We start from the raw sequence: 25521 nt of genomic DNA, 5'->3' as shown, positions 1-25521 counted from the left end.
TACTTTTAAATCATCTTAATATCTAATATTTACTATTTCTACTCATGTTTATAATTCATGCTTACTATTAATTAACATCTTTGATGTCTGCTGCTGCTGTGATGTGGCAAACTTTTCAAAATTAAATGAGGGCATATTAAACTATGAAAATAAACTACTGAACATTTTTTTTATTTGAGAGATATTAAATATAAAAACAGTAGTTATATTTACATTTCAAACATCTGTGTATGGCGCAAAAATCTAATTGGTATTGAAATAAAAACCCAAACGTTTCAAAGACGAAATTTCAATCAACAACAAAAAAAAAAAACAGGAAATCCTCTTCAGTCACAGCACTGATGTGTTTGGTTTCAGTCGTGAAAAGGCTGCTCTTACAGCAACAAGTGTTTACGAGGAGCACCTGAAGGCAACAATATGGTGCTGAAGAGCCACAGTATGGAGACAAGATAGCTCCTTTTGGCAGCAGGAGGACTTGGACAACGACCACTGCTGCTGCTGCTGCTGCTGCTGCTGAGAATGAGTCATTTACAATTCCAACAAAATTATTGAGTTATTGAGGAAAAAGTTACGGGATAAGACCATAGAATGTCATTTATCTACATTCTTTATGCGCTTTCCTCTTTATTAAGTCAAATCAAAGATATGAATCTTTGTCGAGCAGAAACACTTGAGAGTTATACAGTAACACTCAGCAATTTTAATCTACTTAAACATTCTGGGAAGTTTAAGAGGAATCAACCTGCATGGTCGACTTGGCGTAAAGATCTCGGGCTTTGACCTAAAATCTTTGTGGGCTACTGTGCATTCCATGGACATCGGATGTAGAAAGTGGGAGTAAAGTCACCTTGGATTTGACCACATAGTAGTTAAGAAAAAATATGGACACAAATGTATCTCGATAATAACGTTCTACGTGGTATTTTGCACAAAAAAAACAGCATAGCCAACATGTCTATGAATAAAATTGGCAGCCAAGTTTCCGAGTTGGAAATCCGACCTGAGGGTCCGTCCCATTTGAAACCTCCGACTAGGAACTCGGAAAATCTGACTTCTTCAGTTACACACTGGAGCTTTAAATGAGCTGCAAGACAGAAAACAACAGGAGAACATACCAATAATAACAGAGACTTTCAGGCTAAATCACAAGAAACAGTCCTTTTTTTTTTATTTCACGGTTCATTTCTTACATTGTTCAAGTACAAAGTTAAAATGCTTTTTTTTTTTAATTAGTTCATATTCATACAAGAGTAAAATAATAATAATAGTGCCTTTTCATTACTACGACAAACTTAAATACATAGTAAAGACAAACTTGATTTATATTCCTAACAATATATTTTTCTTATTTTCAGATAAAATTTTAGCACCTTTTGAAACAACCACCAGGTCCTCTTTTTTATTTCTCATCTTTCATTTAGTCCATGAGATGAGTGTCTGCATGCGCCACAGCATTGTCTTTGTACGTGTGTGTGTTGTGCGACTGTGTGTGTGTGTGTGTGTCAGTAAAACAGTGTGTTTTGTGTGCGTGTTTGTGTGGCTGTGTATCAGTGTTTTTAAAAACAGCGCGTCACTCAGCCTAAAAGCTGTCGATAGGCGAACAGAAACGTCATCACCGTGTCACTTTAAGATTATCTTCTCCGTCCCTCGGTCACTCTTTGTTTTCTGACTGCACTCTCAAACAGACACACAGCGGAATAATTAATAATAACAACACCACTGATGTTGTTAGTCAAAACCTTTTTAAATTAAATGAAAAGAAGCCACTGGTTCCCCAACTTTTTGTTTGGTTTATTTACTTCCTACATCCAAGATAATTTAGTTTTAAAAGGGGAAAATATTGCATTATCTCATGCTTTATTTTCAAATTTACTCGCAGCTTCACTCATTCAAGTATCCCAATTTCAAAATTTCACAATAAAAGCTGGGGAGTGTGAATGAATTAGAGGAAAAATGTGTTCTTTTGCCACACAAAAGTAATAAGTGTTAATGACAGATGATTATTATTATGTTGTTATTATTATTATTATTGTTAGATGAGAGTATTAGACTTTTTCATCCCTCTGCAAATTAAAGATAATACCTTTTATTGTAAAATGTGCAAAATACAGCATAAGAAAGCCAATGATTTTCCCCTTTCAGATTATTTAATTTACATTATCTGTGATGGAAAAACTACAAGTGAAATGATTATTCATTTAATCAATTAACATAAAAGAAAGTTTGAAAAACGATTGATTGTGAAAAAGTTCCATTTGCGACTCTCTAAAGCTTGTGAAATGTAAATAATAGCTAATTTATTTCTGTATCTGAATTGCTGACATATTTTAGAACATTCACTGATAAACAATCTGTAAAACAATAGATAACAATAGATCTGTCTCGCATTTCACATCTATGTTTATATTATTTAAAATGACTGGTCATCTTGTATTTGGGAACCAGTGGAAACATCTTAATGGTCCAATGAGTAAAACTGAAGTGAAAAAGTGAAATTATTTGTCATTCGTCAGAAATTAAAAGAATTATTTTAACTGATTTTTCTGTTACAATTTGTGAATTGCTTATTTCTCACTAACCTAAATAATGAGACATTTGATGTAAATTCTATTTTAAATCTAAGGTGAAACACTTCTCTTTCCTTTATTTCCAAATACTACTGAAGATTTTCAAAAGTTCTGGGAACCAGAGGAAACTTCTCGAGGATTTCTTAATATTTCTTGATACTGAAAGTGCGGGTTTTTTATTTCACGTCTGTGTTTGAGAGTGCAGGCCCTGCAGCTCGTGGCTCCTGCAGCTCGTGGCTCCTGCCCTTTTTTTCTCCCGGCGTCCTCGGATACAACAGAACAAGTCACTATACTAACTGTAATATATGCTTTCTCGAGCCTCTCTCTCACACCCGGCGTCTATAGGCTGAGACTGAACTGAGCACCAACCTGGAACAGTACACACACACGATAACAGATTATTATTGTAATATTATTACCATTATTTTTATTATCATTACTCCCTAATCTAACATGAAATCAGAGATTACACGGACTGACTGACATGCAGCACCTGGGGTGTGGTAGTGTGGGGTAAGGGGGATTTTGGTCGGGTAACGGATGGCGGGTTATGGGAGCACCGAACGCCGCGGGGTGGTGGTGTGACACCCAGGGGGCGCCGTGGGGGGAGGGGGAAGCCTGATGGCGGCAAATACACAGTGTGTATGCTTAGTAAGTGTGTGTGTGTTTTTTGTCATTAGTGATGTCTTCGGTGGTGAGGAAAGGAGTGTAGAGAAGCGTGAACGTCGGCACCATGTTTGCAGCAAAGTGTGTGTGTGTGTGTGTGTGTGTGTGTGTGAGTATGTGTGTGTATGAGAGAGAGAGAGAGAGACCTGCAAGAGCACTGTAAAAAAGAGACGTTTTAAAAAGCACCTGAAGGTTGGTTATATAAACAGAGAGTAAACTTGTTGGAAAAAAACTCTCTGAGCCTGCTGGTTTTGCCGTTTGTCTTGTGTCACTGTGCCTGTGTGTAGATGTCTATGACTATGTGTGTGTGTACTTGTACATACATCTTCGTAAGGACTTACAGAAAAAAACAAACAAAGAAAAACATGCATAAACCGGCGGAAGCATGGACATTTTGGCTGAAGGGCTTAAGATAAAACGTGGATGGATGGAGCGAGCGAGCCGAAACCAAGTTGCACCAACGTCTCGTGTCGCAGCCCAAGACGAACAAAAAAGTCCATTGGGGCCATGGCCTCAACTCAACAGGAAGTCGGCCATTTTGAATATTGGCGTCCACCTTAGCGATTAGCGTGTTTTCGTAAAATAAACAAGCTAGTCTACGGAGCGTAGACAATTTATACTGGACACATCAAAGATGAAAAGTTATCGCAGATTCAAAAGGGGCGGGGCCACGGCAACCATTGGAATTTTGCCAAATCTCGACCATTTGCAACAAAACAGGAAGTGCCCCTATAGCTTTGCCATATATTGACCGATTGCCTCTAAACTTCATACGTGACACAAGAGACCGACCCTGAACACGTACACGTTATTATAATTATTGTTCTGTGGAGTGAAGACTGTTGTTATTTGTTTCATTTTCTACGCACTCCGATCACATTCCCCGGTATACACAGTAGAACGTACCACACTTTGAGAACCACGGGGGTTAAAGATAAAATGAGGTCCAGACGCGTGTCCTCACCAAGAATGCTGTACAAGGACGTGTGTGAATGTGTGCGTCCAGTTGTTAGCTGGTATCTGAGGAAGGTCAGAGGATCGGAAGGCTTCCTGGAGAGAGAAGATGGCCGACTGACCACCGAAAAAAGCACCAGACTGAAAGAGATGACAGCCCTGTTTAAATAAAACACACAGGCAGCAGGGGGGAAACACAGGCACGGTCACTCGTGTGCTGTCAAACACGTCCACCAACCCTCGACTCCTCTGCCGTATTCAAGATCATACAGGAGCTGAGATGATCCCAGCATGCATTGGGAATCGATCAAAGAGCAGAAGAGTTTGAACGGTTGTATGTGTGCGTGTGTGTGTGTGTGTGTGTGTGTGTGTTGCGTAAAGGAAAGGAAAGGAAGTATGTGTTATTTATACAGGACTATCTGCTTCAGTTGTAAGGAAGTAAAAAACCAGCATAGTGTCTGCAGAGGAAAAGGTTCTGCCTCGGGTTTGACTGGATGTCGCTGCAGGTTTTGGATCCAAACCCAGCAAAGCAGGAGCTGAGGACTGAGACCAGGTCAACCAAAACCAGGTCGACCGAGACCAGACACAAAACGCTGAGGCTGAGGCACAAAAGATGCCGTCTAACTCCTGGAAGAGTTCAGGTTTTATCCCATACTGACTTCCCCGTTTCTCTCTGTCCTGCTAAAAGATTTTTTAAAAATAGCCAAAATTTGATTAAATTAGAGTGTTGAATTGAATTTAATGGCTGCTGCTGCTGGAAGAAAATAATCTCACAAAATGAAGATGAATATTGAAATATTTTTACATTACATGTCATTTAGCAGACGCTTTTATCCAAAGCGACTTACAATGGAATTGAGTACAATGAGCCAGGGGTGGAATCGAACTTGCGACCATGATGTCTTTCGCACACAGGGTAGGGTCTTAAACACTGAGCCACTCCACCCCGGACCCCTTTTGACAGGAGTCCACTTTCGAATGGACAGAAAGCACATTTGAGTGTTCAGTACGATATTTAATTAAAAATCTAGAGCTTGGCTGTTATTAGATGTTTTCAACGATCGCGTTGCTACCTCCAGAAGATTCATGAGGAAAAATGTAGATGTTCAGATTCAGTTGTTGTTGACGGGCCTTTTGCTTTATACGGAAGCCCATTTAAGAAGTAAAAAGATATATAAGTAAGTCATAATTAGTAGAAACTAGTTGTGACGACAGCGTTTTCCAAAGAAAAAGTTTAGAGTTGTCACGGCAACCATGTTCCTATTTGACAATACCAGCTGTCAATCACACTGGCGTCCACTCATACTGTCTATTTTCCAAACTAGCGATTGACAGCATTCACTTATCATGGAAACGTCGTAAATCAAGTAACAAAGAAGACTCATTTTCCCCATAGACTTGACATTTTATAACGAGCTGAGTTGCCCCCTGATGGCTATACAGCATACTGCTACTTCCAGGTCGGCTTCAGCAAGGAAACCACAATCGTAGATTAGCTTGTATTGCTAACAGAGACAGTTAAATTAAATTAAAGCCGCACTCATGACGGGTGAAAAACAAACTGAGGTTCAACAGAGAGAAACCGCCTTATATTGACATTTCACAGTACACATAACTGTCACACTAGTGTCCTTTGTCACTGCCAACATGTGTGTGTGTATGTGTGTGTGTGTGTGTGTGTTCCCAGGTCTGGTACAGCATTATGACATAATTAGCACCACCTCATTTTTACCACACGAGGGTAAACTAGATAAAAACTAAGTATGCGAAACCGAAGACATGATTACAAACGGAGTCGAGCGGAAGCTGTCGCCGTATATATGTGTATATATACTGTACATACAGTATTATTCCAACTTAACCATTCACGTCACAGCGAACTGAGCTACAGTAGTGAATGAAATCGTTGTCAGCATAACTGTTAAAATGCTACCAGTAAATCATAATATACAATCACTGCCTAAAATATTGCAAAAATGACCTAAAAATTAAAACATAAAAAAATAAAACAGTGTAGAGTGGCTGTAGATCCTGACCACGTTCTAAGTAATTACGTGCAGTTACATTTGTACATATATACAATATATATATATATGTATATATATAAATATATATGTGTGTTAATGTCTGAGTGCGAAGTAAAAAAGCTGACTTTACTCTTTGTTTTCACCTTTTTCTAACACATCGACCTCAACACAAAGGATGTTTTTACCCTGACATGAGTGTTTTGCCATGTTCTACACACTTTTTCTGATTTTTATTAGACGATAACAATACTAATGTCCCACATACCATATCATTTCAAATCCCTGGTGTATTAGCAACAACAGAAGGTAATTCATGTCTAACTGTTATGGCAGATGCTACATTATGAGCACCAATAAGAGGGAATTTAACCTAAAACCCCAAATTTACGTTTTCATTTTAGTATTTAATGTTGTGTGACTGCCCTATTAGGATGCGATTAGTTTTACATTTAGATGTGGAGTAATGAAGTCATTATTACCAGAGCTTCTAAGTGATTTTACACGCACATGACGACAGGAGGTGCCCACCTGTAGTAGTTTTACTGAGATTTCTTATCCTGTGCGAATTGGCCGTTAAAATGACAGATGTCCTGTAGACCCCATGTAAAACTAATCCTAGCAGTAAATATGTGCGTAAATATTCTGTCACATCCTGTTTACGAGTAGTTTTCTGCGGACTTTCAGACAGGGAGGCACTTGAAGAAGAAGCGTTCAGTTTTTAGGTGGTTGCACAAGCATGTGGCAAACCTTGGGAGTTTTCGGGCAAATAACAAACACCATTCCCAATCAAAAGGGGGTCAAAGGGGTTTTTCAGTGTCCTTAACTTTTGCACATTTGCCTACAACTATTCGATAAATCTGAATTTCCATAATAGTGAGGTTATGCACCAGCATTTCATCCCTGGTCCAGTTTCGCGTTTTAGGCTCTTTAGCTTCTGTCGGCACCATGTTGGCGCGTGGAAGCAGCTTTGTGTGCCACTTGTGGTAGTTTCACTACAGACGTCCTGTGGTAAAATGACATTACTCCACCTTTCCATGTAAAACTAATCCCAAATTTACAGAGATTTGTTGAGATGTTTTCTTCCAGAGCAGCTTTTCCTTTAAAACCAGATCAGTGAACACTCAAAAGTAGAAGAAATTGTTTTAAAAATAAAGGACTTTTATAACACTCCTGTCTGTCTGTCAGGACTGGCGTCGTCTCCGTCTGCTTTTGACTCGGTTAGGAAAACAAAAATCACTGCAGCGACCGAAAAAAACCACCGGAGACCTTTTTGAGTCTCAAAGAGCACCAGAAATCTGTAAAAGTGTCATATTAAAGTGGCACCGTTTTGGACTCGTATCACTGCCTGACCAGCACCACAAGCTCTAACTGGCGTTTCTGTGTGTGTGTGTGTGTGTGTATGATTGTGTGTGTGTGTTTCATTATTAATCCACTGTAATATAAAAAAGAAGCACTGTCACTCACTACGCATGGATACAGTTAAGTGTTAACGGTTCAGAGGGAATCAGACAGAGAGAGAGATTTCTCTTTCTCAAAAGGTCGGGGCATCTCGGTGAGCTTTGCGCCCCCTGGAGGTTTGAACTCTGTAAAGCCAGAAGACATCAGTTTCAAGGTCGGACAGGAAGTATGTGTGTGATGAGTTACAGTACAGGAGCCCTGCACCAGTGAGTGTGTGAGTGTGTGTTTATCAGTGACTGTAAATGCAGACGGACGACTTCTGTCCGCTTCTTTAAACGTCTTCTTTATTAGCGTAACGTGAGTATATAAGCCAGAAGTAAGTGTATAATTGTTTAAAAATAAGAATTGTTTGATTTTTGTTGCATTACAATAAGCTTTATATATACTTTAGGAAAGGGCTGCCATCTTGTGCTGCCGTGTTCCTACGGCAGCCTGAATGGACAAACTAGCCAGAGCATTCAGAATTCAGTACCAGAGCCTCATTTTTTGGTACTTTATACTCTGTTTTAACAACAAAAACGTAGTTTAAGTTGTGAAAAAAAGTACAAACTCTTAGGTTTAACCCTCTAAAAAACTTCAGACCTAATGATTTAACAAGAGTCAGTACTTTTGTGCAACCAATTTAACTGTTTCTACCGTCAAACAAACCAATCCACAATCCGCGCTTGGTGAGGGAAACGGGCAGGTTCACCATTAGATGTCGCTAATTCTTGGCTAAAAATATCTTGAGTGCCTCCTGGTGGCTGGATGCAGTAGGTGCACCCTTAGTTTTCGTCTTCTTATGTGTTGTTGAGTCAAACTTATGAATCATTTTGTATCGCATTTTTTAAAGAAAAAAAGGGGAGCGGCAATAATTGTGCAAAAGTCACTATATTAGTACTTTTTGCTCAGGTGTGTTTATATAGTTGGTTTATGTGATTTTATCAGAAAAAAGATATAATACACTCTATATTGCATATTATAGCCTCCGTTTATACGTTTTAACATAGTTATGGAAAAATAAGGGTTAAAGCAGGGGTCGTTGTGATCATACTGATGCTCTAGCGGCTCTAACGACTCTGCTTGATGCAGACTCAGGGCAGGAAATGACATCACAACCAGCACAAGATGGCAGCGCCGCCCACGTGCCCTTACAGTGGGCAGGAAGTGGAGACACGTCGTCCGTCTTTATTTACAGTTAAAAGGATGTAAATCAGTCAAAGTAGCACCAGGGGACTCAGGTCAGCCAATGGTTTACAGGTGTGTGTGTGTGTGTGTGTGTGTGTGTGTGTGTGTGTGTGTTAATCCGATCATCCTGCATCAGCCAACCTTTATGTAATGAGCTGTATACTGTGTGTGTGTGTGTGTGTGTGATAGAGAGAGGGAGCGAGACAGATAAAAAGTTGTGTGTGTGTGAGTGTATGTGTGTGTGTGTGTGTGTGTGACTAGTAGCAGGCGAAGAATTCCTTGAGCGGGGCGAAGAGGTGCCTGATGACGGGGACACTCCACGAACGTCCCAGCAGCCTCTGCCTGGCCAGACGACTCATGTTGGACACGTCCGTGTAGTGGACGGGGAACCCAAACACCCTGGAGACACACACGCAAGACATTTGATTAGTTTAGTCTGGATTAGATTAGAAACTGAAATGTTTTTATGTGTTAATTTGAACCTTTTTTACATTACACTACAGAACGTTCACACACACACGTAAAAAAAGGTCATTAAATCTTTTTTTTTTTTTTTTATTACACAGCAACAAATGAAGTTAAAACATGCACAATCTAAAAACCTAATGGTTTTATCATCTGCCTCCATGAGTGAGGGAGAATATTTTGGGGCTTCTCATGTTAAGTGTTCATGTTACCAATTCCATTATATACAATATAATAGATAATGAAAATAGGTAAAATGGAAACTTTACAGCCCCAAACTCGTCCCCTCTGCGACAGACTCTGCTTATTCACAAGCAGAATCTGTCTATGGAGATTAACCAAAACACAGACCAGAAAGACAAATGCTTTCAAAAATAAAATATAAATATATAGATAATGTTCAAATGCTATGTCTCTCTACAAAAGGGCGGCCCAAACTAAGACTTTTGTTTAGTCCATCAGACTTACATTTATAAAATGTGATATTAATGCTTATGCTTTTCTCCTTTTTATGGTAGGTAGGTAGGTAGTTGGTAATAGGTAGATCGGTTGGTGGGTAATAGGTAGTTAAGTAAGAGGTAGGTAGGTACTAAGTTAGGTACTATGTAGGTAGGTCGGTTGGTAGATAGATCATTATTTTAGTTGTTGCTTAATCTATGTCCTTTTCTAGTACTTCTTGTATTCGTCACTTGTCTCTGAAGCCTTTGCTGCTGCTGTTAGAATATGAATTTCCCGTGTGGTATCAATAAAGTCTACTCTAATTTAATCTAATTGGTCATTTAGTAGATGTTTCTTCCATTTTAAATACTGATATTTAATTTAATGGAAATACAGAAAAATTACGTTCGTTTTTGACAGAAACAACTATGGTAAGTTGTTATTCAACTATGTTAAAGCTAAAAGAATATATATTAAAATAAGGAACCTGGTGATCCCTGTACTTTAATGCTTTGATGTGGATACAATAGAACACAAGGGTTGGATTCCAAATGGAAAAAGTTTGGGCAGCCCTGGTTTAAACACAACCATCACAACAAAATCACAAACACAGGATGCTCAAACTCAGCGCACACACAAGTTTACACACACACACACTCACCTTTCCATCTCGGTGCACCAGAGGATGTCCTCCTTGTTGTCCATGTAGACGGGGAAATGCTCGTCTTTCCCCTGCTTCACAGAGTTGGATCGTGTCGTTATCGTACGCAACTTCTCAAACTGGAATTAACATCCAGAAGCAAACATACACAGAGACAAACAGACACACACACACACACACACACACACACACACATCCTTTTTAATCCTACAGCTGTCTTTGATATGTGATAATGTGAAGATTTAGAACAAAACAAAACAAAAAAAATTGAGGGTTAGAACGGAAAAAAAATTAAAAATGCTCTCACTTGTTTGTATTTGATAAAAAAAAAAAAACCATGTGACTGCTTTTACCACAAGGTTAAATATTTAAATGACAAGTTTATGATAATCTCACACACCACATATACACACACTCTCACACACACACACACACAGGGTGTGTACCTTGGCAGTGCGTCCATGCTCGAGACACTCCTGTAAATCCAGCCTGTCGTTCACCATCGGTGTCAAAGGTCTGCGACGTGAAGAAAAGAGGTGGACGATGTGGTTAAATGGTGTAAATCTTATTTAATTTTTTAAAATATTGTTTATATTCTTGTTTTTCAGAGTCATAATAAACAGAAAGTGTAGGATATTATTATTATTACTTTAATACATGGGTTTAATGATAACAGCAACAAAACTAAAACATTTGTAACGACAATAATAAGAAATACAAGTTTTTGCTGTTTATTTCTAACCCAAAACTTAATTTTCAGTTTTTTATGTTATACAAGTTGCCAATCTGAATAAAAGAATTTGCATGGTCTAGATTTCTTTAGTTGATTCCTTCCTTTTTATTATCTGTCACACCATTAGTTTCAGCCACTTTTTAATTGCTGTTATCTTTAATATTCTGTAAAGATTTGATCAGATGTCTAAGTGAGCAGATTAGGGGATTTGTTTTGAAAATATTACCATGTTATCAATGTCTTGCTTCAGTAGGGACCAGAAATGTTTTAAAGGTGTGCATGAATATGTACATACGGGAGATGAATAATTGACCTGTGTCATCCAATTATGTCTACTTTGTACTGTGTATACAAACCTTCTCTTTGGGTATCAAAGTGAAAAAATCAATAACAAAAATACATAAACAAAAAGTCCAAAAAACTGTAATTTGTGCTGACATTTCAAAGAATTTCAAAATAAAAGTGTTTGTTTTGGGTATAGTTTGTGTGATTTCATTTCATTTTTTAATTACATTTTAATTGAATTTAATGTGTTGCATTTTGATTGGATAATGAGTGTTGTAAACAGTTATTAAATGAAAACCCATAGTGTGCGTGCTTGTGTTGAATCACCTGGACATGCCTGGCAGGTTCCCCCAGAAGTAGCGAGCGCGGTGCGCAGCAGACACTTCCTTGGCGTCGATCATCACCGGGTTACACTGTGGACGACGTGCACACGCAGTTACATAAAATGTGATTTATGTTTCCTTGCTTTTCTTAGAATGAGACATTTAAATGTGTCTAAAAGTCACAGTCTGTGTCTGCATAAAAACGGTTATTAAAAGCGCTGAGAAACACACTAGATTTAAGACATTAACAATGATTAAATAGCTTATATAAACATTAAAATAGATACAAAAAACAACAGCAAGAATATAAAAATATAACTGTAAGTATATATATTTAAAAAAAAAAGCTGCTCTGACTGGTTTCTGATTAAAAATATGATGGAAAAGTTGTGGAAGTTTACAGTATTTGTACCTAGTTTAATAATATTTGACCTTTATGCCACTTATAAATATATTATACTTCATATACTACTACTATATTTCGACTTCACAAGGTTTTCGGTGAGAATTATTTTTACTTTTTCCTCCAGAACAAAGTTTCGATGGTAGCTACTTTGCCAAATAAATCACTTATATATGAAAGAAAATATGAGTTCATAAAACATGATGCAATGTCTTAGGTTCAGCTTCTCAATAGTATATATTATTGTAGAAATTAAATGATTAAAAGTTCACATCACCCTGTATTAAGAGTGCTTAGCTTGCTCAGATATGTTTGCTGCTCATACGTAATTATAAGTTTAAATGTAGGACTTATTCTCCTATTCGTCTTGTTTTATCGTTAATAAAGTGTTTTCCATTTCCTTTTACGGAAACTAATGTTTCTGTGGCCACAAGGGGGCAGCACAACCAGCCATTCAGCTTACAATCATCTCTGTGTACTGTCCTGTCTGTGTGTGTGTGTGTATGAAGTGGTGAAGAGTTTTCACCGTGCCTCTAAGAAGCGCGAGATGTCGCGCTTGTCGCTGACTCCCATGGCGACCACGTTCTCAAACAGCCAGAAAAATGGCCGCTCGTCGCCGGGCTTTGGCCGCGCCTCGTGCAGCAGGCGGTAAAATTCGAAAAACAACCGGCCCGTTCCCTCTGGGAAAAGGACAAAAGGGAGACATTTTAGAATACATTTGTTTACACCCTTTATTGTGTTTCCTGCAAAAATTCTCAACAAAAATAAGCCCACAACAAATGGGTTACATGGGTTTAATCATAACAGCAGCGAAACCAAGAAGTTTGTAATTATAATAAGAAGAAATTTGAGGTTTTTTTGCTGTTCATTTCTAACACAAAAACCTAATTTTCAGTTCTTTGTGATCTGAATTAAATAATTCAAATTCCTTATAAGTTCCTTATTCTAGGTGTTCTTTCCATGGTCTAGATTTCTTTAAGTGTTTCCTTCCACTTTATTATCCTTCACACCATTAGTTTCAGCCAGTTTTTTCATTGCTGCTATCTTTAATATTCTGTATATAGAATTTATCAAGATGGCTCAGAGAGTAGATTAGGGGATTTTTTGGGGAAATATTATTAATTTCTTCCTTTAGTATGGAACAGAAAATGCTTTAAAAAGCAAAATAAGACAAAAATGTTGATCACTGCTTACCGTAAAGGCCTTTGCGTGCAGGGTTGACTATGGAGAGGTCGTTGCAGGGGCTTCCTCCGATCACCAGGTCAAACGGTCCCCACTCTTCAATCTGGACACAGAGGACACATCTCTAATATTCAAACATTTTACACTTACTGTAAATACGTCCTCCTGTGTGTTCTTGGCAGTTTTGACGTACGTGTTTGTGGGTGACGTTGCGAACGTCTCCCACGTACATGATGCGTCCGTGGTGTCGCACCATGCCCACGGTGATGGAGTCCTCGCAGACCTCCGACGCCACGTACTTGTCCACCTGGATGCCCAGATCCTTCAGCACCAGCAGACCTGAGAGAGCACACACACACACATACAGAAATATTCATTTATTTAATTATCTTTAACTGTGTTTAATTTTATTTGAATGTTACCATACAGCACTTTGGGCAACTAAAAAAGTGGATTGTATTGGATTGGAACAATTACGTTTAAAGGAAAGCCTGTGGCCAAGAGGATAAGAATTGGGCTCGTAATCAGGGGGATGCTAGCTCAAATCCTGGGATGCATCAAGGGCTGTGGTGCCCCCATTGCTCCCTGGGTGCAAATAAGTGCTGGCATGTCATAATATAATTAATTATAGCCTGAAAGTAATTACGTCTCATTTAAATTGATGAAATGATCCACAGAAAATAAATCTGCAAGGGTTTTAGTCACAAATCAAGCATTTTAAATAATAAAGAATAAAGATAAATATACTTTAAATCAGCTTCTCTGAACAGTTTGTGCTCTTGATGACATCGTGGCTGAGCCGTGAGTCATTTTTTTAGTATTTTATTGAGAAACCAGTTAAGGGACTGATAAAAAAATATAAACTAGGGTAAAGGCTCTGTGGAGCTGATTTTAAGGTTTTTCTTAAAGTGAAATGCTAACGTCTGCATGTTGACACGTTCACAATGACTGTGGTTAACAGGCTGATGTTTAACTATAAACCAAAATCAGCTGAAATTCATCACCCAAGGGATGTGTCATTAAAAAACCTCACAGTAAAGCTGAGAGGAAAATAAATCATAAGTGTTATTATCTCAAGAAAGTCAAAAATGAAGGTACAGCTTACACAAGGGCAAGTTTGTTCAAATTCCATCTGTGCAAAATCGCCAAAAAACGCAGAAAAGTGAAAACGCTCAATCCAAGATGGCGGCTTTCCTGTTGGGTTTGGATCATGGTCATAATGTAACGACCTTCTACACACGTGTACTGATTTTCATGCATGTACAATAAACGTGCTGTTCGGGGTGAATTTGGACGGTGGGCGGCGCACGTATTTGCCCCTCCCACATCCCACAGCCAATCGCTTGTATGCACGTTCACCGACCCACTTTCAGACGTAAATTTTCAACAATCTGTGAGTTTTGGGGCATGGGAAAGCATGAAAAATGCGATTTATTTCCAGGAAAATTATTATTATTGTTATATAATAATAATAATGATAACAATAAAAAACTCCTTCAGTTTCAGTAGGAAAAAAAAAATTAAATGCACAAAATAAGAAAATAAGAGTAGAGAAATAGGAATATAAATGAAAACAAACACCGCTGCAGTATGTAAGAGCAGAAAATGTAAAAATAATAAATGAATCAATGACTAAATAAAGGTAATAGTAGTTTGTAAATACCTGTGGCGATGCCGTCAAACAGGGAGAGGACTCTGATTGGTTGCCTCTTCTCTGCTGCAACAGGAGGGTACAACTTTGACGGCTCCTGAAAACAGAGAGTTATGATGAAGGAAAAGAAGGAGAAGAAGAAGAAGGCATTGACGAGAGTGGGATATTAAACTTAACAGCGTGTGGAGAGGACTCAACTTTTCTTTTTTTGGCAAACGTTTTCTGCTGAAAAAGCTTCGGCCTTCGTGGGTCGTTTATTTCTGACAAGATCTGACGCCGCTTCTCACTTTACTGTGTTTTATTTTGCCTCACGTTTATGTTTAGACTGAAGCGAATTAGGGATTAATGACCCACATTCAATCCCGGTATTACACAGTACCATATTATGTATACTTGCTGCAGCCATAGAGTCTGTTGTTCTGCATGTTCTGGGCGGGACGTTGTGTCCACTCAAGTGTTTTATTGTGTTAGTTTTATTTTATATAATACTTCTGTAAAGCACTTTGGTCAACTACTGTTGTTTATTAAATGTGCTTTATAAATAAATTGGACTGGATATTAACATCCAGGAAAAGTCTGTGTTGTCAGATCTGATCTTTAAAAAACACTCAAAGGTGGTTGAGGACAAATATTTCCACATTCCTAATCGGATTACACACGCCTCCTCAGATTATGTCATCAGTGGCGCTTTAACAGTATGTGTTATTTGCTATGATCTAATGGGTAAAAGTTATTTAATGACACAGCAGCGTGAGTAGAGCTGTCTACTCAAAGAGCTGATGGACTCAAACACACTGTCACTTACCATCTGAGATTCAAATATCTGCTCAAACTTTATGGGAAAGTTCAAATTTAAAAACCTTAAAAACCAGTTCCAGTTCAAAACACAGCCTTGAATTCGTCACGCGGTCTCAAGTAATTACCGTTTGAGCCACTGGAGGACGCAGTTTAGCCACAACAGCGGTTACTACTGGGAACAGCGGCTACTACAGAAGAAGTGAAGTTGTAAAAAGAATCGATTTTTATATTTAGAATAAATGGAGAGAAGAGAGGACAAATTCCTTGGGACAAAGACTCACAAATTCCTGTTCGTGGTTGTTGGCGAAGAAGTGCTGCAGTCTGCAGGGCCAGTCGTCGCGTCGCCGCAGTAACCCGTAGGTGTTGCGCGGTCCGCACATGTAGCAGTTCCACGGGTCCTCTTTGATCGCTGCGGCCGCCGAGCCCGCGCCGACCAACAGGTCCACGCACTCCACACAGAAACACCTGCAACATGTTTTTAACATGTCAAACTATGTTTTTCCTGCCATTTCTGTCAAACCGACACTAGATTAAAGAAAATACTCATAAATCACATTAGTATTAGGCAAAACAACAGTCAAGTTACGGTTAAATAATGTATTTTTTTTTTTTACAGAAAATAATATGTAAATCATAGTAATTCATGTCTGCTGTGACGTTAAACAGGTTTTAAATCACGATCATTTATGATAAAAATAACTGTTGTTGTTGCTGGAACATTTATTTTTTGGGATTCTTGAAATGTGGACATATAACTGATATTACTGTACAATATCGGTGCTTTTTAAGATGGCATTTCTGCAAAAAAATTACACCGTATTTAGAAAACGCCTGATAAATCACATGAATATTAGGCAAAACAACGGTGGCGTTAGGGTTTTTTACAGAATATTAGATGTAAATCACAGTAATATATGTCTACTGTGACTTTAAACAGCTTTTTTTAATGCAATAACTTATAATAAAATAACTTAACAGCTTCATACACAACAACAATCAGAAAACTAAAGCCAATTCAGTGATTTTAGCCCCAGATTTCATGTTTTTTTCCACTGGGATTCTAAATTCAAAGAATAACACCACTCCTCTGAAGAGATGCAAACACAGTATTCCAGCAGCTGTATTTGTGTTACTATCATATACTATAAACCATGTTTGAAGGTACATGGATGTAAATCATAAACTCAGTGAACAGCTCAGTCCTGTAACTGTGAGGACTGTGACGCTAATGCAGTTTATTTTTATCCCTCCTGATCTCAGCTGTGATGAAGTCTAGAGCCCAGATTTATCGGGATAAACATGTTCCACACGTCACGTTTCTGACATTTGTAGTGGGTACGTGTCCATGTGAAACCCAAAACCTTGAGCCACAGCCACAAGAACATGAAGAAGACTTATAAAAACACGGTCGCTCGCTCGCCGCCGGTGTGTCGCGTTGTACTGACTGACCTACAGCAGTTGTTGTTGCCACACATGAGCACTTCCCTGCCTCCACAGCAGATGGTGCAGTAGGACTGGTAGCCGTCGTCGTCGTACTGGTAGGCACACTCCAGGAATGAGTTCTGACGGACGGGATTTTAATAAAAGAGAAGATGGGGAGAGAAAAGAGCAGTCAGGCTAACATCTATTCATGTAAAGAGTCTGTTAAAGTCATGTTATTGTAAGTTGTTGGATGTTAGACGATAAAAGTTACTCATCCAATATACAACATCTCATGTTCTATCATGAGATGTTATAGTCAAATTGTTAATATCTTTCTATACTGTACTTTTCACACATGTGGAAAAGCGTGTTTATTATTTATTACCTTTATCTTTACTGTCTTTGCTGCTGTGACAATGTCAATTTCCTAATAAAGGAGTTATTTTTCCATCATTTAGATGTTTCGTGAAATACCATCACAAATAACGGACAGTTGCCTTTCCCCTAAATATTCTTGGAATTCGTCATTTTTAAAATAAAACATTTGAAACTAACCATTTAGAAAATCCCAAAGGTCTTAGTTTACTTTACTTTATATCTTCATTCTTTTTTAAATAACAGTCTATACATGGTGTTCTCAACCTTGCATTAGTATATAGAATAGTGAACGTTTTGATTGTGTGAAAAAAGCTCCATCACGTCAGTTACAGCAAGTATTAAAGTCAACCTGCAACTGTAAAATATTATAACTAAAATAAGTTCTAGTGTTTGTGAATTATTGATGATTCCTGATAAATAATTCAACTCAACAACTGCGTGAATAAAACATAAAAAACCAAAATAAAACAAAGCGGACACATTAACATAGTTTGTTGCTTTGTTTGGAACATTTCTGATGAATTATCAAACTTTCCAATCAATTATCTCTTAATTTATTATGAATTTCGGAGTCATCAATCAAAAAAACACTAAACGTTATAGCTGTCGAACAATTCAGTTTTTCTTAACGGCGATTAATTGCAGACGTTTAGTAGTTAATTGCATTTTTATCACATTAAATATTTTGTTTTTAAATCCACATGAACAATTTAAGGCATATTTTACCAGTGTACCCTGATTCTAAATTAAGTAAAAGCAAAGAAAGTCACTTTTTGAGGTTGAATGTGACGTCTTCCTTTAATCAATCATCTTTTTAGGGGTCTTCACTGTCACACATGAGTTAACAATGAGTAATATTTGAATTAACATCGAGTTTTGGAGTTTACAATTCACATTAAATGAATTTTATCGGACAATAAAATAAAAATCCCCCCCTCCGAAAAGTCTACAAAAACCACAGTAGTGAATAATTTGACGTCTTTCTTACTTTGCAGCCCTGACACATGGCTCCCATGAAGAGAGGATGTTCCAGAGAGACGTTGAGGCTCCCGCAGGAGATACAGATATCTGCGGGAAACATAAATGGCACACCTGAGAGATCAATAACAAGTTCCCTGAGTCAAACACTAAATGAATCTGCTGCTGCACAAACAAATCACTAAATGTAGATTTTACAGCTTGAATGAAAATGTCAGAAAATGTAAGTAAGAGCAGTAAAAACCTCAAAATGATCAATTTTTAATGACAGCGGATGTAATAATTCCCCGTCTGCTGTCGTCAAATTGATGTTTTTATTAACCCGAGACGAGTGTTTCGTAAAAAAAAAAAGAGTTATGAATTCTTAAACGACGTGTATAAATAAAACATTCATAGATGAATTTTAATTCACGTTTTACCACATTTTGACGATACTGTGAGAATCCTTTACCTTCTATATTCCTGGTCTTCTTCTTGATTTCTTGGATAAGTCGCTCTGGAAAACAAAACAAAAAAAACCCATGTTATTGTACATAATATACAACAGATAAATAATCGTGTTTGATTACATCCCATAAATAAAAGAGGTCTGAGTGTTTTACCTCTGGTTCCCTCGTCGATCACCTCTCTGATTTTGGCTTTTTCCGCCGAGTTCTTGCGAGGTTTCTTCGCGGGTGGGGGCGTGTACGCGGCCTCGGGCTCCGCCCACATCTCTGGATACACTTCTTTGTAGGGATTCTGCTCCTCTGAGGCGACAAGGGACAACATTAACACACAAACATCATACACTGTGAGTGACTGAGAGAGAGTGGAGTGCTTACCTTCTGGAGGATCCAGTGACTGTGGGCCGTTGGGCAGGAAACCCTTCATGGCCCACTCTATCATCTGTCTGGTTTGAATCTCCACGCCGTCCGCGTCGTCGCTGGCGTCACAGGAGGGAACAGGCCGCCCCGCCCTCACACTCGCCACCTGAACACAAGAGAACATGATTTTATCATTACATTTTCAGTCTCAAATTTCCCTTGAAAGGTCCAGCGTGTAACGTTTAGAGGGTTTAACGCGTGTATCATCGCTTTAAATTAAAGATTATATCGTTTTCACAAAGTTAGACTAAGTCGTTTATACTGTATGCAATTTAACCCTCTTGATAATGAGGCCGTCTGGATTTATTTACATTTTTAAGGCTGTAAAATTGAGTGTTTCTGTCCCTTTTGACGCACTGGTGAATCTCGTCTGTTTCTGTGGAAGTCCTGAAATTCTACCGTAAAGTTTTTGAATTTTCTCAATATGTCTAGGAGTTACGGTAATGAGAAGTACGCGTGCCTAATCCTGTATGCGTGGGCCACCGTAGTTCCTTGAGACACTTGTGAAAGGAACTACTTTCCACTAATTCTTACACACTGGACCTCAGGAAAACACAATTACAACACATTTGCCTACACAAAACACGACTAATATATCCAGATTCTACTGCAACACCTCCACATTATGCAAAATACCAACGTTACGTAAGAGAAGAATGAGGAAAAACATCATATTTAAAGCTTTTACAGGTATATTTATGATAGTTTAGACGCTAATTTCATCCATAGATTTATATATATATATATATATATATATACATGTACAGTAACGGGAACTGTAAAAAAAAGAAAAGTGGGTTAATGACCTGCAGAGCCTCAAAGATGGCTTTCCTGTACATGGACTGTTTGTTGTAGGTGGGCTGGTGGAAGGCAGAGGAGAAGGAACTCAGAGGCATCAGCTTCTCCACACACACCTGCAAGACAAACAGTCATCACATGACAACAAATACATGGAGGAAAAACAACAAAAGAAAACAGGCAAGTCACGCAAAGTATCTTGTCTTTCTTTTGACTGGTTCAAAGTGGGAGATTTTATTGATTTATTCATGTTTCTGTTCAGAGAAAAAGAGGATAAAACGAGAAAAAATAAGACTAAATGAGTAAAATTTCATCATGAAATCACGCTAAACGCCACGCTCACCACGGAGAATTTGCCGTCGCCAAACCACATGACCCAGCGGGTGCCGTCGGCCGCTCGACTCCGGCCGCTCATCCACCAGGACACGATCCTGCCGGGCCACCAGGAGAAACCTCGCAGCTTCCCGAACACCAGTGCGCCGATGACGAAGCCCCGCCCATCCTGAACCAACACACGCACGCACGCACACACACACAGAGGAAACAAAATGGCTGTTAAAGAGCAGTGCAGCTTCCTCCGGAAGTAATATGTGTACACAACTTTGAAAAAAAATTTAAGTGCATAAAAGATCAAATAAGGAAAAACAGCTTTCAAGGAAAAAGTGAATAAAATCCGTCTAAATTACACGTCAGGCTGCTTCTCTCCTAAATGTACCTGCCAGAACAATTACCAGTGATTAAATTTGCATTAAATTAGTACAGGATGTTATGTCCTGTGCTATTTAGAATCACAATTAGCAGCTGCTTTAACTGTAATGACAACTTATTACATTATTAGTGGACAGCGGTGACAGGAAGTGACAGAGTTGTGTTCAGGTGCAGCGATAAATGCAGGAAAATAAGACTTTCTGCTCATGTTTGAGTTTATGATAAAACAGTCAGCTGGATTTTAATATAAAAAATACCTGGTACTCGATCTCGCGGGGCGTGGCCTGTTCCCCCCTGGCGACCGGCTCCGGCGTCACGGCGACCGTCGGGGAGGCGGGGTCTGTGTGTTGCTGTGAGGGCGGTGGCGCCGGGCTTGACGGCTCCTCCTCTTTCTGAAAGTCGGCCTCTGATAGGTCGTCCATCATGCTGATCTCCGCCTCTCTGTACGCCCGCCGCTCCGCCTGCGAAGGGAAAAAAAAAGGTCAAAAGGTCAGCTGATGTTTTTACGTGTTGTTTTGTCATTTCTGTTTATGAAAATCTTAGTTTTGCTGTACGATACATGGAAAAAATAAAGAAAAAAGACTTGAAATAAATATTCTGTGCTTTCGCCTCAAGCTACAGGAAGATTATTCACCATATTTTTGCATAAATAGAAGCAAAAAAAAGTTCCTATTATTGACAGAAAGTTAGATTTTCCAGCACAAAGACACCTCCACATATTCTCATATATAACCTCCTACACAGGAACTCATATGATAAGATAAAAAATTAAAATAACCCTTATCTTGTAAAAGTGCATGACATATTTTTCCTGGATTTTGCAATTTAGCAATACAAGTAGAAGATTTAAGAGCGAAAAGAGAGAGAATTTTTGTATTTTTCTTTCTTGTACATTAAAAGACATACGTTTATTATTAATTTCCTGTACTTTTGACTGTCTTTGCTGTCGTAACCATACATTTTACAGTTAAAGAACTATTAAAGAACATCTTATTGTAGCCTATTTTATCTTATTTTACATCACATTATGAGTTTTTAGTCAGAGAAACAGTACAGAAGACTTAAGGTTTGTTATTTAATACACAATTATGAAACAAGTTATTTTAAGGATACATAAGTACATAATATTTAAGTACATTTAAGTCTGTTTTGTTTTCTGGTCCATAAACTGTCAGAAAATTTGTGTTGCCTTCAAACTTCAAGTTAGTGATGTTTTTAAATGATCCATACGCCAAAATAATTCAGTTTTAGTGAGTTTAGTTGTTATATAAACAAACCAAAGAAAACTGAAAATATTCACATGGAAGATGCTGAAAATTCAGAGAAAGTTGTTTTAATTATTAAGAAAACATTCGTCCCAATAACGCCCTCGCTTTACAGTGGGCGGCCATTTTGTGCCGCCATATTTCTATAGAGGCACAAACCAGATGCATACGACGACAAAGAAATAGGTGGGAAAGCGAGTGGACAAGTCGTCCGTTTGTCGCCTCAGATGTTTTTAAAAAAAATGTCAAATCTTAATCGTTTTTCCATCATCAGCCGTCTCCGTTTCCCTCAAACATCACCGCACGTCATTGTTTCTGATCGTCTGGACACAGGAGTGTCCGGCGTTTCCCTTTGAGTTTAAACGAAACACTTTAAGGAGTGATTGTCGTGTGATTGATGTTTTTTTAAAGCTTTTTGGTGGCTGTTCTTAGATCAAGGCCTGAGTCCCCCCCACCCCCCAACCCGAGCTGTGGGAACAATCCTTTAATTGTTCCTCTAAACAGGAAGTGAGTGGGGAGAAAAGGGTGCGGCGGGCGGTGGAGAGGCAGCGAGTTCAATGGGTTCACAGAGACGGAGAGAGAGTAAATAGGATTATATCATAAAACTGACGAGTAGAAAAGGAAGAGAGAGAGAAAGTGGAGCACGTTTGATGGACGACAGAGGGAGAAAGACAAAATAATGTCACATTCACTGGTTTATTACACTGAAATTCAGCTCTGGATGTCATAAAAAAAATGCTTTTCACAGCACACTGTAAGTCTGCATTTATGTGTCAAACTCGAGGCCCGCGGCCCACATCCAGCCCGCCACACACATTCGGCCCTGCGGGATTATATGTTACGTCTGTTCTGCTCCTCTGTTTACACACACATTAGTTACTGCTCATAAAAATAATAAATGAACAAACTAAATAAATAAATGCCGGAACCAGAGGGGGGCAGTTATAAGGGATGGCCCCAGCCCACTCATTTGTATTTTGCTGCCTCTCTTTTACCTTTAAACAGGAAATCGTAAAAAAATGAATGAATCAATTAATTAATCAAAACTCTTCGGCTTCCGACCCAGTATGAGACATTGGTTTTTTTCATAGTTTTATTGTATGACTTTGTTAATTTTATACTTTTTAAGGTATTTTATTGCTTTATTGTTTGTTGTTAGGGTCTATTAGGTCTCACGTTTTTTTGTTTCAGCTGTTGTTTTTAGAGTGCTTTAAAAATAAAGTGGGATTAGATTGGATTTGGAAAACTAGCTTTCTGATTTTTCAGCTTCTTAAATGTGAATATTTTTGGTTTGCGGACAATGTTTGGGAAACACAGATTAACATTTTCTGAATTAATCGAGAAAAGAATGGAGAGATTATTCTATTTATGACCAATATCCAACTCAATGGATATCAACAGTTTTGTTTCCTGGTATAAATGTGATTGTTTTGGTTCCAAGAAATTAATCACACAGTGTTTTTTCCAGAGCTTCAAAAAGACAGAATCAAAAATAATCATGACCTCACTTGGCAGGAATCTCACTATGACCCAGATGTAAAAATCCCATGACTCCTGCAGAGCACTTTCCACGACCTAAAAACACTCTTTTATCATCATCATCCCTAAGTCTTTCCTCCTCTGCTGAAAAGGTGTAGTGAAAACAGGCCGAGGAGGAGAAGAAACAGCAGAGAAGGAAAGGACGAGGACACAGGGATGATGACGACGACGTGACATAAATTCAAACTGAAGAGACTGTAAAAGCGAGGGTGTCGGGTTGTGACTCTTCTCAACTCAGTTTGACCCCAAAACTCACTTTTTCCTGCTCCTGTTGAACTCTGACCTCATAAAACCCAAATCAGCCTGTTACACGGATCATGGACAGACCACACACACACACACACACACACACACACACACACACACACACACACACAAACACACACTGGCTTTTTTAACATCTGGTCAGCTTGAATGAAAATTCTGTGGATTTTTCTTTCGTTTCTAGAGCGACATATAAAAAGTATCAGTGTTTCCAACACCTACACAATACATACATTAGCATGTAGCATATAGCATCCTCAGTGTTTATACTGCTGCTGGTGGATTTTCCCAGTGTTTTATCGATGGACAAACGAAAATGCACAAAGGAAATGCTTATTTTTTGGACTTGCGAACATGTTTTGTAAGTCAAATTATTAGGTCAAAGTGTTATGTGGCACATTTTATAAACAACAATACATAAAACAGACAGGATATGAGACAATGTAAACTAAAACCAGTGTAGAACACAACAAAAAACGGAATGTAAAACCCATAAAACACAGGAACCAAGCCAATAAACAATAAAAAATTAGGAAACACAAGCTGATTTTGCAGTAATATATACAAAACATTTCCAATACTATAACTAAAAATATTTAAAGCTGACAAACTACCGTGACCCAAATCACAATATAAGTTGCGATAAAAGCAAAAGTAGTGACTCATTTACAGCCATATCTGTATCAGCTGATATTATTTTGGATTGATGAACAAATCATTTCTCAGATTTGTTAAATAAATCAATTAAAACGTCATCATTTTAAAACAGCTACACATAAAGTTTTACTAAAAAAGTTTTGGAAAATTCTGCAAATTTGTTTGGGGACCCAAACAAAATCTCCCGCACCCCGAACCAGTCTTTGGGAACAACTGATATATAACACTGTCTTTACTGTATAGAATCAGTTCATTAACAAGGAACTGAATTCTCATTTTAATGAATATTAACTTTAAAAAAAAATGTTTTTTAAAGACAACGAACTTTCAAGAGCAAATTTAAAACATATTATACACTTAAAATCTTAAGTTGACAAAATTCAAAAAATCAACCTTAACCCCTCCAAAACTATAACTAAAAGTTTCTCCCCTTTGGGAAACTTTTATAGTTAGTTATAGTGTAGTATATAGTGTAGTAGTAATATAATTTTACAGTCTTAACGCTAATCTAATTTATTTAGGTTCTGTGAATTCTCATTTAATGAATATTAATTAAATAAAATAAACTTCAACTTTAAATTTAACATGAAATTGCCAATTTTCCACCGTCTAGAACCAGGTAAAGAACATTATTTTTATTTGTTTTAACTATTTTTTTTATGAATTTTTAAACTAAAATTTTGTATTTTGTGCCATGTTGTCACTGCACATACTGTGTGTGTCACATACCAAGAAACTATGAAGATACATTGGCGGATTCTGCTAACTTTGACATATTATTTACTGGTGTTTATTAATTTGCTGAACATTAAATAAAACAAAAAATCTTACTTTTCCTGATTATTGTTGTAACCCTCAAACATAAATGTCT

The 25521-nt window shown here is 38.0% G+C and overlaps 1 protein-coding gene across 4 annotated transcripts; it reads right to left on the bottom strand.

Moving 5' to 3' along the window:
- Positions 1-9047: 9047 nt before the first annotated feature.
- LOC122761182 (DNA (cytosine-5)-methyltransferase 3A-like) lies at positions 9048-21383 on the bottom strand. Of its 4 annotated transcripts, none has more exons than XM_044016363.1 (17): positions 21183-21383; positions 20561-20719; positions 20226-20333; positions 19378-19525; positions 19159-19302; positions 19008-19052; positions 18567-18646; positions 17228-17340; positions 16060-16243; positions 14993-15077; positions 13523-13668; positions 13342-13432; positions 12679-12827; positions 11749-11834; positions 10850-10919; positions 10404-10522; positions 9048-9238 (listed from the first exon to the last, which is right to left on the bottom strand). In XM_044016363.1, exons 1-17 carry the CDS (start codon positions 21348-21350, stop codon positions 9097-9099), a joined length of 2037 nt encoding a protein of 678 aa, XP_043872298.1. In that variant the 5' UTR covers positions 21351-21383; the 3' UTR covers positions 9048-9096. The 4 variants fall into 4 exon arrangements, with proteins under 4 accessions (XP_043872298.1, XP_043872295.1, XP_043872296.1 ...); XM_044016360.1 differs by having other exon boundaries at positions 20561-20725; positions 21183-21382; XM_044016361.1 differs by having other exon boundaries at positions 10404-10477; positions 20561-20725; positions 21183-21382.
- Positions 21384-25521: the final 4138 nt, after the last annotated feature.

The sequence above is a fragment of the Solea senegalensis genome, unplaced genomic scaffold, assembly GCF_019176455.1.
Source record: "Solea senegalensis isolate Sse05_10M unplaced genomic scaffold, IFAPA_SoseM_1 scf7180000014403, whole genome shotgun sequence".
In the NCBI taxonomy this organism is placed as follows: domain Eukaryota; kingdom Metazoa; phylum Chordata; class Actinopteri; order Pleuronectiformes; family Soleidae; genus Solea; species Solea senegalensis.
The sequence above is the reverse complement of the archived record's forward strand: the minus strand, read 5'-3'. Positions and strand labels throughout refer to the sequence as shown.